This window comes from Triplophysa dalaica, chromosome 12 (genome assembly GCF_015846415.1).
Source record: "Triplophysa dalaica isolate WHDGS20190420 chromosome 12, ASM1584641v1, whole genome shotgun sequence".
Taxonomy (NCBI): domain Eukaryota; kingdom Metazoa; phylum Chordata; class Actinopteri; order Cypriniformes; family Nemacheilidae; genus Triplophysa; species Triplophysa dalaica.
Window position 1 is genome coordinate 7,547,973 of NC_079553.1, and position 13,964 is coordinate 7,561,936.

At 42.2% G+C, this 13,964-nt stretch overlaps 1 protein-coding gene across 4 annotated transcripts in view; it reads left to right on the forward strand.

The window, feature by feature from the left end:
* bcam (basal cell adhesion molecule (Lutheran blood group)) overlaps window positions 1-13,964 on the forward strand; it is a 41,919-nt gene that overhangs the window by 25,111 nt on the left and 2,844 nt on the right. The window contains exons 2-16 of one of the 4 annotated variants that reach the window (XM_056762514.1): window positions 2,333-2,460; window positions 2,540-2,756; window positions 7,988-8,064; window positions 8,153-8,249; window positions 8,670-8,852; window positions 8,945-9,066; window positions 9,160-9,310; window positions 9,463-9,578; window positions 9,695-9,836; window positions 10,652-10,776; window positions 10,861-11,002; window positions 11,238-11,276; window positions 12,065-12,085; window positions 12,489-12,630; window positions 12,707-12,806. In XM_056762514.1, the coding sequence (XP_056618492.1) occupies window positions 2,333-2,460; window positions 2,540-2,756; window positions 7,988-8,064; window positions 8,153-8,249; window positions 8,670-8,852; window positions 8,945-9,066; window positions 9,160-9,310; window positions 9,463-9,578; window positions 9,695-9,836; window positions 10,652-10,776; window positions 10,861-11,002; window positions 11,238-11,276; window positions 12,065-12,085; window positions 12,489-12,630; window positions 12,707-12,806 (1,802 nt within the window). The remainder of the gene's footprint in view (window positions 1-2,332; window positions 2,461-2,539; window positions 2,757-7,987; window positions 8,065-8,152; window positions 8,250-8,669; window positions 8,853-8,944; window positions 9,067-9,159; window positions 9,311-9,462; window positions 9,579-9,694; window positions 9,837-10,651; window positions 10,777-10,860; window positions 11,003-11,237; window positions 11,277-12,064; window positions 12,086-12,488; window positions 12,631-12,706; window positions 12,807-13,964) is intronic. The other 3 variants (XM_056762515.1, XM_056762516.1, XM_056762517.1) reach the window with 3 other exon arrangements.

Below are 13,964 nucleotides of genomic sequence, written 5' to 3' on the forward strand. Positions count from 1 at the left end.
AAGAATTCTAGATGTGCAAAATGCAGTCATCGAATACAGAATTGCTACAGTAGATACGATGGTCACGTTGCAACCATTTGATGTGTTGTGATATTTTGTTTCTCATTAAATGGTATTTAAAGATCTGACCTACGACACATTTCTTTTGGTGTACTGTATGTTTTTGTGTCCTCTGATGGATTCACAATGCCTGTCTTATACACCTCTTATAATTATATAAGATAAACAGCTGTGGAAAAAAATGAAGACCGTTTCAAATTTTCATGTATTCAGTATTTATAGATGGATTGTGGGCATTCCAGTCTAGTGTCTGTTACAACAAAATCAAACATTAGAAGTGACAAAGTCATCCAACAGCAATGTGAAAGACTGACAGCATGACAAGACACATAAAAACTGTGACAAAAATTGAGGTCATCACAAAAAAATGATGTTCAAACCTTTCCTAAATACATTTAGGCCTACAAATATTACAGTTGTATTGAATAAAAGTCAATATGAACTTGTTTTCTTGGCCGTATTTAATCTCTGAAAAAATACCAAGCATCTTTCCTGTTATTATGACCTGTTTTCTCCTCTTTGCATTTTCTACAAGTAAATGCAAACAGAAACTTTATTTTTATTTGAAATTTGGGAGAAATATTGTTAGTAGTTCACCGAATGAAACAGAAACAGACGTTTTACCTAAACACATCAGAAAACTGATTTTGACATGGTCTCTTCATTTTTTCCATGACTATATAGAGTATATATAGACTTATATACTGTATACGATATACCATATGATTTGGCAAAAAATAATAACGATTGGTAATGATTCTTAAAACAGGTTGTCTCCTCCCAGACTGACACTATTGATTGAGTCATGAATTTACACATCACTGCTTAAACATGCACACAGGAGAACTATGTCCAGGAGAAAGAGATATATGCTCTGTGCATGTCTACACATATTAACCTTTGATCCCAAGTTGAGGTCTTTAATGCATTCACTGTCAATCACCAGGGGAATGTCACAACCCCACTGACATCCACACTTTCACACAGACTTTTCAATTAGTCTTTTACAATGAACACACAATATATTTTTGTTGAAATACAGATACATCATTTCCATAACACATAGAACATAGAACGTTTTAAATTTTGCATACAATCTTGAGTTTGGCCAACAGTGTTGTGCTAGACGGCTGTCGCCACACTTGTTTGTTATTCCACCTCCACTGGGATGTGAATCCAGACCGACAGAGATCTGTCTGTGCGTGAGTGGGCGAGTCAGAGGGGAAATTAAAAACCTGAAAGCAGGAATCACCTGAAACTTTATTAGCCTGACTGAAGCACTGTTGATGTGTGCGCTGTGTGATAAGAACAGACACTTAACTGCCTGTAAATGTCCAGAGTGAAAAATTATACTGCTAAACATCCGCTCTAGATCTGCTTCCTTCTCTCTACATTTTTTTGTGCTGTTTGTGCTCCATTCAATATTGCAAAAATAAATTTTCTTGAGTGAACTTGGCAGGTTTTAGCTCCTCTCATCCAGTCTGTGGGACACACACAGCAATATGGCTCTCATGAGCTGTTTGTTTGGGTTCTGCGCTTCAGTGGGAGTCATGAGAATCTGCTGGAGCGAGTGTTTATGTTTGGACGTGTGTGTTGTCAAATTGAGGAATCTTAGGAAGAGGGCGGATCCTGAAAGAGATTATTGTCTGTTTGGGTGCCACAAGGCTCCTGTGATCTGTGACTCAAGGAGGACCCAAGGGTACTTTGGACACAAAGCCATAACTCATGTTACACTTCTACAAACAAAAAGGAAGAGGATTTATTTTCTGGGTATGGTGTAGCTTGGGAGCATACACTTGCTTCTTAATAACAAACATATTGGAACTTATTATTTTTGCTGCAAATGCATATTTTGCTTTAAAATGCCTAACCCAGTTTTAATTCTGCTAAAGAGCAGTGTGTTATTATCAAGACATAATTATTTTTCATAGTTCTCCTGGTTACCACACTGTTCCTCCTAACACAGTCCTGCTGTCCTTATTTTATAGAACCACAGGGTTATCTATAATCTCTCTCCTCCTTGCACCTGGATCTGTGCAGCTGGCCTTCATGTTTTGAGGCGGCAGGAACACAATGGTTGTTTGAGAGTCACAGCATGTGTATCATTTCTCGCCGCGTGTGGCTGAGGCTGGTGCGGGGAGTCGTCAGGCAAATTGTTAATGTTGTTCACTGATGCCCAATTTCTTCTTAAAGAACGTGCCATTTTTAGAAAACATTTAGCATTGCTATCAAATATTTAATGGTTTCTTTTGCTCTTTTGCGCTTTTTACAGTGTGTTTGGCTGCAGTCACGGTCAATGTGATCCCAAAGGTGGAAGTTATAAAAGGAGACACGGTCCAGCTGACCTGCACATACATCACTACTGAAACTGCCTCCTCTTTTGTGGTCCAGTGGTTCATTGTGAGTACTTATTTTTTACCATAGTGACGAAAATCAAAAATTGTATTTACTTATGTATAATGTACGTGCCACTTTTCAGGAGATTGCAGGTGCAAGGGAGCGAATAGCTTACTGGCAATCGAAAGGTGATGCTGGCGTTGATGCCAACACATTGTTGACAGAACGGTTGACCCTGGGAAGTGACAAGTCCATCACCATCTCCCCCGTCAATGTGGAAGATGAGATGACTTATTACTGCCAAGTAACTGGAGGGCCCGTGGGAACCTCTGAGGGTGAAACCGTGGTGAAAGTTTTCAGTAAGTACGGAGAAAATGAATTCAGAACTCACTCAGATAGAAACATGGCATTAAAAGGAGCAGTTCACCCCTCAAAAATTAAAATTCTGTCTTCATTTACTCACCCTCAAGTTGTGCCAAATCTGTATAAATCTCTTAGTTCTGATGAAAACAGAAAAAGATATTTGGAAGATTGCTTTTAACCAAACAGTTGGCCACCGTTCAGTAGGAAAAATTGTTTGATAAATGTCTTTGTTATGTTGAACACCAAAGAAGATATTTTGAAGACGGTAGGAACGCAAACAGTTCTGGGGCACTTTGACTATCATTATAGTCAATGCTGGCCAAGAACTGTTTGGTTACAAGCATTCTTCCAAATATCTTTCTCTCTGTTTTCGGAACAAAGACGTTTATGCAGGTTTGGAACAACTCGAGAGTAAATGATGACAGAATTTTCATTTTCGGGTGACTTATCCCTTTAAACCTTCAGCGTTTTCATTGTTTCATCAAAACTGGCTCCAATTATCCATAATCCTGTTCATTTCAGGTTAATATGGATTCCTGTTTATATCCAATCCTAATCAACCACAGATTCCTTATGTCTTCTTTAATAAATATTTATATACATTCAAACTGTACTTTTAGACAGCAAGCAGAGCTGCAAATCCTTGTTTCTCAAAGTCCTATTCAGTTTATTATATTTAATTTCTGTATGTATCTGTGCCACTGACAATTTTGCATATAGTTAATAGGACATTTTGCCAGTCACTTTAACCCCTTTTCATTAACCCTGGTTTGTGTTCATAAATTGCCCTAGGTCAATTATGGCCGTAGAGATTGCATTTGACACTATAGATTAATAGAGTCACTGCACTTGTCACGTTTGATGGATGTCATTTAAAGGACTTAGAGAACTAAATAGCTTTATACGCATTAAACACAGTGCTAATGATTACTGACCTCACAGCAGAGCACCATGGCCTTGCACATTACTGATTCCAGACCAGCTGCAATTAGACATATGCTAAAAATCCAGTTAAAGTTAACATATCAGGTATGGCCAAACTAACTAACAAACCTTATTTTTATAAATGAACATTTATTTATTTAAAAATATTTTAGTATACCTTCAATTGCCTGTAATTGGTCTGCATTAAGTGATAGAGTTTTCAGCCCCCTGCTGTCATGAAACTCGAACGGGAACCCAATTGCAAGGCAGAGAGATAGGCAGGACGAGATGATACGGGGTTGACAGGTTTATTTAACAGAAAACAAGAACACTACAAAATGGTCAAAACAAAAACCCACGAGGGGGAAAACAGGACAAGAATAATATATAAACTATAACAACGTACAAGGACACTGACTCACTAAACTAATAAAACAAGCACTTGAAACAAAACACTAACACTGACACTGACTGAACTACACTTACTTTGACGGAGAACAGGAACAAGAACAACTCAGACGAGGACCAGGTATCACACACAGTATACAGGTACACCTTACAAGGGACATCATACAATGAACGCGCACAGGACAATGAAACATGAGGACTCTTTATAGGGGAAACAAACAGAGGATGGTAACGAGCAACAGGTGCTGGGGATTAGCACTCAGGGAAAGCTGACGAGGAACAAGATGTAGGGAACAATGACGAGACACGAGAAAGATCACTCAATCTCACACAAAACCATAGGTTATGCCATGACTCCACTCAAACAACAAGAATAAACATGACATGATAGTGGAATCATGACATAAGCCCCCCCTTTAATGAGCACCTCCAGGTGTTCATCAAGGGGTAACTAACGAGACAAGACTGACTGGGAAACAGACAAAAACCAGACAGACAAGGTGAACATGACAAGGGGCATACAAGATATGATAACAAAAGGGTTGGGGTGAGATAACAAAAATAATAGACATGGGAGGGGGGGCGGGGGCAAACAAGAAAACACAGGAAGTCCAGAAGGGGCAGGGCCGGGCGGGGAAGTCCCAGCCCTGGGGGACGCGCCAGGGCGCGGAGCCCCAGGAGGCTTGACAGGGGTATTCCTGGGGGGAACTGTCCTAGTCCCCTGCAGGACTGCAGGGCTAGTCCTCGGCTGGAATGCCGGGCTGGACCAGGGCTGGAATGCCGACTGGATCGTCGGCTGGACAGGGCTTGGTGCTGACGGCGGCTGGGCAGCCGGACTTGACGGCGGCTGGGCAGCCGGACTTGACGGCGGCTGGGCAGCCGGACTTGACGGCGGCTGGGCAGCCGGACTTGACGGCGGCTGGGCAGCCGGACTTGACGGCGGCTGGGCAGCCGGACTTGACGGCGGCTGGGCAGCCGGACTTGACGGCGGCTGGGCAGCCGGACTTGACGGCGGCTGGGCAGCCGGACTTGACGGCGGCTGGGCAGCCGGACTTGACGGCGGCTGGGCAGCCGGACTTGACGGCGGCTGGGCAGCCGGACTTGACGGCGGCTGGGCAGCCGGACTTGACGGCGGCTGGGCAGCCGGACTTGACGGCGGCTGGGCAGCCGGACTTGACGGCGGCTGGGCAGCCGGACTTGACGGCGGCTGGGCAGCCGGACTTGACGGCGGCTGGGCAGCCGGACTTGACGGCGGCTGGGCAGCCGGACTTGACGGCGGCTGGGCAGCCGGACTTGACGGCGGCTGGGCAGCCGGACTTGACGGCGGCTGGGCAGCCGGACTTGACGGCGGCTGGGCAGCCGGACTTGACGGCGGCTTGGCAGCGACCTCTGGCGGCTTCTGGCCCGGGCTCGGTGCCGGACGGACCGTCACCTTCCCACAGCGCCCCCCCAAAAAATATTTGGGGTTAGGCACCACCGGACTCGGGACCACCGGACTCGGGACCACCGGACTCGGGACCACCGGACTCGGGACCACCGGACTCGGGACCACCGGACTCGGGACCACCGGACTCGGGACCACCGGACTCGGGACCACCGGACTCGGGACCACCGGACTCGGGACCACCGGACTCGGGACCACCGGACTCGGGACCACCGGACTCGGGACCACCGGACTCGGGACCACCGGACTCGGGACCACCGGACTCGGGACCACCGGACTCGGGACCACCGGACTCGGGACCACCGGACTCCCAGCTGCCCTCCGCTGCCTCTTCTTTTTCAGCCGACCCACCCGTCTGGTGGTCGGCTGAAGGAAGGAGGTGAAGGGCTCTGCTGGTTCGGGGTTGGAGGCCTCAGAGGAAGACCCCGAAGAATCTCTTCTCCCCCGTTTGCCACGGAGACCAGATGGTGGTGGTGAAGAGACTGCAGAGGATGGGGAGAGGCCCATGACCCCGATTTCTAGGGAATGACCCTCGGGGATGGCGGCCAGCGGAGAAGGAGAGCAGGACTCGACAAAGACCCTGGGCTCCGGCCGATTCATGGCGTACCTGATCAGTTCGGTGAAGCCCAGCGGTCTCAGCATCTGCATCTCCTCCCGCGTCAGAGGATGGTTGAGGCCACCATTGAACAGGACCATCTGTTCCTGCTCATCATGGACCATCTCCCCTGCAGTCTCAAAGAAGCGATCCGCGAAGCCAAGCACGTCGCCGTATCCCTGACGAACAGTACACAGGCGACGTGCCTGACTTGCGCGTCTCGCCTCCATGCCTGCTGGGTTCAATCTTGGCGCGTTCATTCTGTCATGAAACTCGAACGGGAACCCAATTGCAAGGCAGAGAGATAGGCAGGACGAGATGATACGGGGTTGACAGGTTTATTTAACAGAAAACAAGAACACTACAAAATGGTCAAAACAAAAACCCACGAGGGGGAAAACAGGACAAGAATAATATATAAACTATAACAACGTACAAGGACACTGACTCACTAAACTAATAAAACAAGCACTTGAAACAAAACACTAACACTGACACTGACTGAACTACACTTACTTTGACGGAGAACAGGAACAAGAACAACTCAGACGAGGACCAGGTATCACACACAGTATACAGGTACACCTTACAAGGGACATCATACAATGAACGCGCACAGGACAATGAAACATGAGGACTCTTTATAGGGGAAACAAACAGAGGATGGTAACGAGCAACAGGTGCTGGGGATTAGCACTCAGGGAAAGCTGACGAGGAACAAGATGTAGGGAACAATGACGAGACACGAGAAAGATCACTCAATCTCACACAAAACCATAGGTTATGCCATGACTCCACTCAAACAACAAGAATAAACATGACATGATAGTGGAATCATGACACCTGCTCAGTTAAGTGCGAACTTCATGAAAAACTGTGGCAACTGTGCATAGGGGGTCGTAAGCTGCGTGTACACTTGTGCATGTGTGTATGTGCACGTATAGAGAGAGTAACAGAACAGGCTCTTTGTTCATTTTCCATGCCAGGCTGTATAGAGAGAGAGAGAGCGAGAGCTGTAATGGCTGTAATAATTGTGAATGAGTGCACTGGGACCGGAAAACAATAGCATCTCCTCCCAGGAGACAATACTACTGCCTGCCTCATAGCTAATGGCTTCACAAGAGCGAAATGTCCTCGTTTTGAGCGAGAGAAACATCTATCTTCATACAATTCACTTGTATTCTGCTTGTGTTTTAAGAGAGATTTGGGGATTTAGAGAGATAAATTTGTCTCTGAAGGGAATATTTGATAAAGTGAAGAAATCTGAAAATCTTTTTCATATCTCAGTTGTTTTACTAGAGACCTAGAGAGAGACTGAATTGAGACTTTTGCTTAAAAAAAGGTTGAAACATTTCCAATATAGTTCTTTGAAATTTGAAAAAAATATGAAGAGAAAATTAGAGAAGATGACACACAAATGATACACAACTGAGAATTAGGTCTCTTGGACTATGGAAAGCAATATTATTAGTTATAAAATAGTGAAAATGACAAAAAAGGGAGAGTAAGTTGGAGTTTTTGGAAGAAAGGGTGTTAATGTCATTAAAATGCTGTTTATTTTTGTAGCAGATATCAACTGGGAGCAGTGTTATGACGATCTTGTGTGTGTATATAAAAATGTTTCAGAGATAAATCAGAGAAAGTCATAGTGTAAAAATTTCCAGATATTTATCTTTACTAAATTCCCATTTTCCTTTTTAATCATGAAGACTTGCCAGTGTCAGTGGGTGCATAACTGTTTCTGTGACAGTCTTTAATTTATTTAGGAAATCATATCTAGACCTTAACTTGATTTGAGCTATTAATAAAAATGAACTGGTAAGTAATGACGCGTTCCCTCTCTTTGCCTCTCACAGATGCACCAGAGAAGCCGATGATATCTGGCAATAATCAGGCCATCACTGTCAGTCATGGCTCAGCCCCCTCATCCCAGGTGAGTCTCATTGATCAACCTCCAAATGGTAGTATGTGTCCGTTTCATGTATAGTTTATAGAAGGCGTTTGTGTTTTTGTCTCTTTAGGTTGGTAAATGTACCAGCAGGAACGGTCACCCTGAACCTCGTATAGTCTGGTTCAAGGATGGCAAACCTCTGCCTGTAGTGAAGGACCAAAAGGAAAGTAAGTGTTAAATCTCAAAGGATCAGTTATTATTGAAGTAACTAACTATTTTTAATTTTCAAAAATCATGTTTTTTCATTGTTCTTTTCCAAGTTATATCAATCAAGCAACAGTTGGGATGTTTTGATTAAATAGTAACGACTTAAAAAAAACAGCTTACTAACACTATAAAATATGAGAACATAATCAAAAACATGATTTTTGAAAATGTTTAAAAACGGAGAAAAATGTATATTCTTATTAATCACTGTCTGCACATTTAAAAAAAAAACACTGAGGTCTATTCCTGTCCCACCAACTGTTACATATATTTTTTTAAGTTAAAAAGCAAGGAATCTATGGACAGACAAATAACCAGAAAAAAATCTGTAAATCTGTAAAAGTTGAAAACTGTTTCTAATCTCTCTCACTCTCTCTCAGAAACATTCATGATACCAAGTGTAGTGAAGGAAGCCTCAGGTCTGACCACTGTGACCAGCATACTGTTTATGCAGCCAGAAAAAGCTGATGCTAAATCAGTCTTCCACTGCACCGTTGAGTACAGCATGCCAAGAGACCAGACCAAACAGGACAGCTCGGAAACATTCAGTCTCTCGTTGCTCTGTGAGTCACACACGCACACACTCAAGATGAATAAAAGCGCATGAAGCCCCCCTTCCCCTGAAAATCATCATCCTGTTCTCTCCTCCAATCAGATCCATCAGAAAACGTGTTCTTTAAACTGATGAATCAAGGGCCAATCAAAGAGGGGGATGATGTGGATATGATCTGTGAGACTGATGGTAACCCTCAGCCAGAGATTTCTTTTTATCAAGTGGTGAGACCATCTATGCTACATCACAACCAAATTGATTTGCGATTGCCACAGTGGATCATGTTGACCATTAACACTCACTCACTTACTCATCAGACTACTCCTGAGGACAAAAAACTACCAGCGTCAGCAGGGAAGTTGGTCCTGAAGAACGTGACTCGTAACGATGCTGGAAACTATAAATGTGAAGCGGAGGACTTTGATGCTGTGGTTGATCTTGTCAAGACTTTGAGCTTTTCTGTGCATTGTGAGTATCAATTCCACACACTTTGCCAGTGATGTTGTGAGAACTAGTTGTTGACCACCAATATCCATGACAGCTACATTTGTCAGGTTCCATTTTGAATATTCAAGCACTCCTGAGACACGTTCACTTACCAGACTTTTTCATTCTCTTAGATCTTGAACTTGTGGAAGTGGATCCAAAAGGTCCTTTGTTTCCATCTCAGGGAGATGCTGTGGAGCTTCAATGTAAGACCCAATCCTCAGACGAATACACCCTGAAGTGGAAGAAGGTAAGTCAAAAAACTTCCATCCTTTTCAGTGTACCTGCTTTGTTTTATCTTGGTCGCTTTCTGTAAATCTTTCCAACAGGTTTTCTTTAATTTCACTGTGTATGTATGTATTTTAGGACTCAAAGGTATTGTCGCAGAATGGTGTGTTAAGTTTTCAGTCGGTATCTCTCTCTGACGCTGGTGTGTATATATGTGTGGGAGCTGTACCCTCTGTGCCAGGCCTCCAAAAACAAGCCAATGTCACCCTTACCGTAAAAGGTACCACTTGCACTCACAGATACAGTCATACACAATATTAAGTGTACACGTGGTAACATAATACATTTCTGAACCCAAAGTGCAGCTACAAACTGTCATTAATATCAACAGCCGGCATTCAGAAGATACAAATTATGCTATCAGGATGTGAAGAGACTTTTGAACTTTTGAACAAAAATGTTTCTGGAAAGAGTCACCTGCACTGCCTTTAAACTATGAGACACTTAAAAACACTTACATTCAAATAAAACAAGTTTAATTCACATAAAAGCACAACCTACTCACAACCCTAAACTAATCAAGTTTCTGTCTCCTCTGGAAATAGGAGCAAAGATTTCAAGTCAAAATGTGATTGGTTTGGTTCAAAACTCAATTATTTGTTAAATATAATCTACCAGTCATGGTTCTATTGAGAGTAAACTAATATAAACACTTTGTTATAGCAGATTGTAACATACACTGTAATAACACTGGGCAGGGTCCATAGCTGTTTCACCAGGAAAACGTTCTTTCCGTTTTTGTTTTCCTGTGGTTGTTCTATAGTGTTAATGGCCTTTACGGGTGGAGTTCAACTTCATTTTCCTGGTTGTCCGAATTTACGAGCATGAGAGGATGGTATCCACTATATCATATAGACATCATTCTTTAAGTTCTCCCGTAGTGCCAGGCACACGTAATGATGTCATGGCTACAGCAGATGTAAAATTGAAGAACTGGTGTTCTAGGCTGACCAAATGTGGCCAATGATCAGAATGTTTTGCTTTTCCTTTGCTCTCTCTCTCTCTCTCTCTCTCTTTCACTTACTATTCTCGAAGGTAAACCTGAGATTGATACTCCAGTGGATGTTTTCATTGCCAAGGAGGGAGGATTAATCACTCTCAACTGCTCTGCTCTTGGTTTTCCCGCTCCACAGTTCACCTGGACACCCTCTGGCAAAGAGGTGTGTGATTGTGTGTTGACATGTCTAAATTGGACCAAAACTATATTCATTGTGCAATAAAAATGATTTTACATTTGTTTTTAGTCAGTAACAGTAATGGGAAATAAGGTGATCAGCAGAATCATGCTTGAAGCCACATCTGCAGTCCTGAAGGATGGTGTCAAGTGCGAAGCATCCAACGAATTTGGAATGGACAGCAAGAAGTTCAAGGTTTCCATCAAAACAGGTTAGCACCTATTATTAGTACATGCGTAACTTCATACTGCATACTTCCTGCATATTGCACATTTTGGCAAACGTAGTTGGTCACAAAGATATTTGAAGCATATGGAGTATGTAGGAATCATGCATACTACATGTACTCCAAATCCACTCATACCCTAATTTAAAGTAAATGATTATTTAATTCAACCTACATACAACATAGTCTAAATCCCTCTTCTTTCATTACATCTTTGCAGAGCCAGTGACACACGAAGATGCCAATGCAGCTAACCGAGGTAGACACCTGTCTCAGCTCTCTCTGCTCCTCCTCTCCGTCTCAGGACTTTTTCTTGAATATATGCAATGATCTAGTTCTCCAGCTTTGCACATTGTATATTATACCTCTACCAAACACTGTTTATATTGTATATTGTATTATGTACGTGACCTTTGTATGATGTCCGTCCTATATTTTGTGGATGCTGCACCTTTAACTTCCCCTCATGTGGGACAATAAAGGAGTCTGTTCTATTTTACTTTCCTCTCTTTCCTTTCTCTATGTCTGAGGTGTCTGTGTCTGTGTCTTAAAACTCCCCTCCTTTCCTTCCATCCTCGAGCGTGTGGTGAGGTGTTTAGCTCGTCGCATCACTCTGTGTGCATGTGTGTGTGCGCGCGTGTGCGTGTGTCTACATCGAACACTTGCAATAAAACAATTTTTCTAATCGGTAATAAGATTTAAACATCCCATGGCCTTAAACAAGATAAATGTACTTAAGAATTAAATTAAACTTAAGAAGCATTGGATACATACTAAAACTTGCCCAGCTCACAGAGATATCTCATATTTTATACATCTTATAATATTCTGTGGGGGTTGTGCTTAAAATAAGAAAGGAATAATTCTGTGGCAGAGACAAATACACTTAACTCAAGATTTATTCTCAAGTATATTTATCTTGATTTAAAAAGGGTTTATATGTTTTTACTGGAAAACAATAAATGTAAATGGGTTAATGGTGAAGGTTTGTGTCTATGTACTGTTCAATGGGACTCAACTGTCTTTTTTTCATAATGCTGCTTGAAGGGAACCCCATGTTTAAAACAGGTCTGTATGACCACTCCTGCTATTTCTCTTTTCCAGTTTGTGTGCGTGTGGATGAGAGATCTGTGTGATGTTTCCTTTGCTTACAGTTGTGAGGAAGGGTGTGAGGCTGTGTATATTGATTCTTGATCATGACCTTATTTATCACAGTGTGGCTTTTTGCATTTACTTTCGACTGAAGAACAATTGCTGGAACAACTTATTGTTCTGGTTTGCTTCCTCCCCACCCTCCTGACTACGCCTACCGTTCCACTCTTTCTTGTCCTCTTCCACCCGAGCCGATCTCCTCTTTCCAACCATCAACCATCATCCTTGTTTTTCAACATCTCACCTGTGTTCTTCTCATTGTCTCCCTCTCTCCATGCACCCTCCCTCCTGTTCTCCCTCACGATCTTGCTCTCCTCAGCAGATAGACAGCAGGCGGGTTCGAGCTCGGTCGTGATCGCTGTGGTGGTGTGTGTTCTGCTGCTCCTTCTGCTGGTGGCTGGACTCTTCTTCCTCAATAAGAAAGGCAAGCTGAGCTGCGGAAAAAAGAACAAGAAGGATGTGTAAGTAGGAAGCTAACAGTTACATGTCATGTTTTACAGCACAGTCATGTATTGACCTGACCCTATGTCTTTTTAGGGCCTCTGGGGACATGAAAGGTGGCATCGTTGTGGAGATGAAATCTGGTGAAAAGGGCAATGAGGAGTCCGGTCTGCTAAACAAACCCAATGCAGATCAGGTGAGGCGTCACAGACACAGCAGAGTATACAGTTGTCTGACATGTATATTTTATTATCTTATATAGCAATATTAAAAATAAACAAATAAATTATAAATTGAATGAAGCATTTAGCAAAATGTCAAATTTAAATTAGTTAAATTTAAATAAAGTTAAATAATAAAAGAAAAATGAATAAAACTAAAAAAACTTTAATAACTCATGTGTCTGAATGACCAGACAGTCCTGTGTTTAACAGTTAGTTGACAGCTAAACATGTTAGAACTTTCAATAATAAAAAAAGACCAACAAATATTTAGGCCCTTCCAATGTTATGCATATTACATTTTTGTTCAAAACGTAGAATATGAATTCTGAGACAATATGATTATTGCCAATGAATTTAATCATCTGTTTATATTTTACTAAACCCCTGTTGATAGAGTCCAGACATCAGAAAAATATCAGTCTAAGCACGAGTTTTCTATTTTAAAATATAGAAAACATTTACGTTTTACGATTGTGACAAACAAGGATGCACGTTTTCGAGAGACAACATAGACAACTTTCAAGGATTTCTGTGCAATAATACGAAACAATTTTAATTTTAACGGCTCTTAATAAATGTATAATATTTATTCTAATGTAATTTTCATGTGTAATTTTTCATTTATTATGTTCACTTAACTTACCTGATGTAACAGTTCGCTAAGGGAACACTCGAGACGCAGATAATCCAATACCTTTTAATAATGTCCAAGATGAAGCCGACACAGAGAAAAGCACAACACTATGTACATACATATACAATTCCAGACAAGAACTGAATTGAATAGAATAGAACTTTATTATCATTGTTTAGGGAACAGTGAAATACAGTTTAGCAGCTCTTCACCATTGTAAAGTTTGTAAAGCACAGTTTAATGTGTAGGAGAGAACTAAAGAGAGAACTTGAATAGGACAGATAACGAGGGTTAGACAGGTGATGGGATGTCCGGATGATGGGGATCAGGTGTGACGGGTGAAAATGATTATGGATACTGTAGTCCAGGGGTGAATAAGAGGAGGCAGTGGACCGTGAGACCTGACTATGGAAAACTTTGCCTTAAAAACAACAACAAATAAAGCTTTAACATTTTTTGGACGGACCTCATATGGGTATTTAAACCACCTAATATT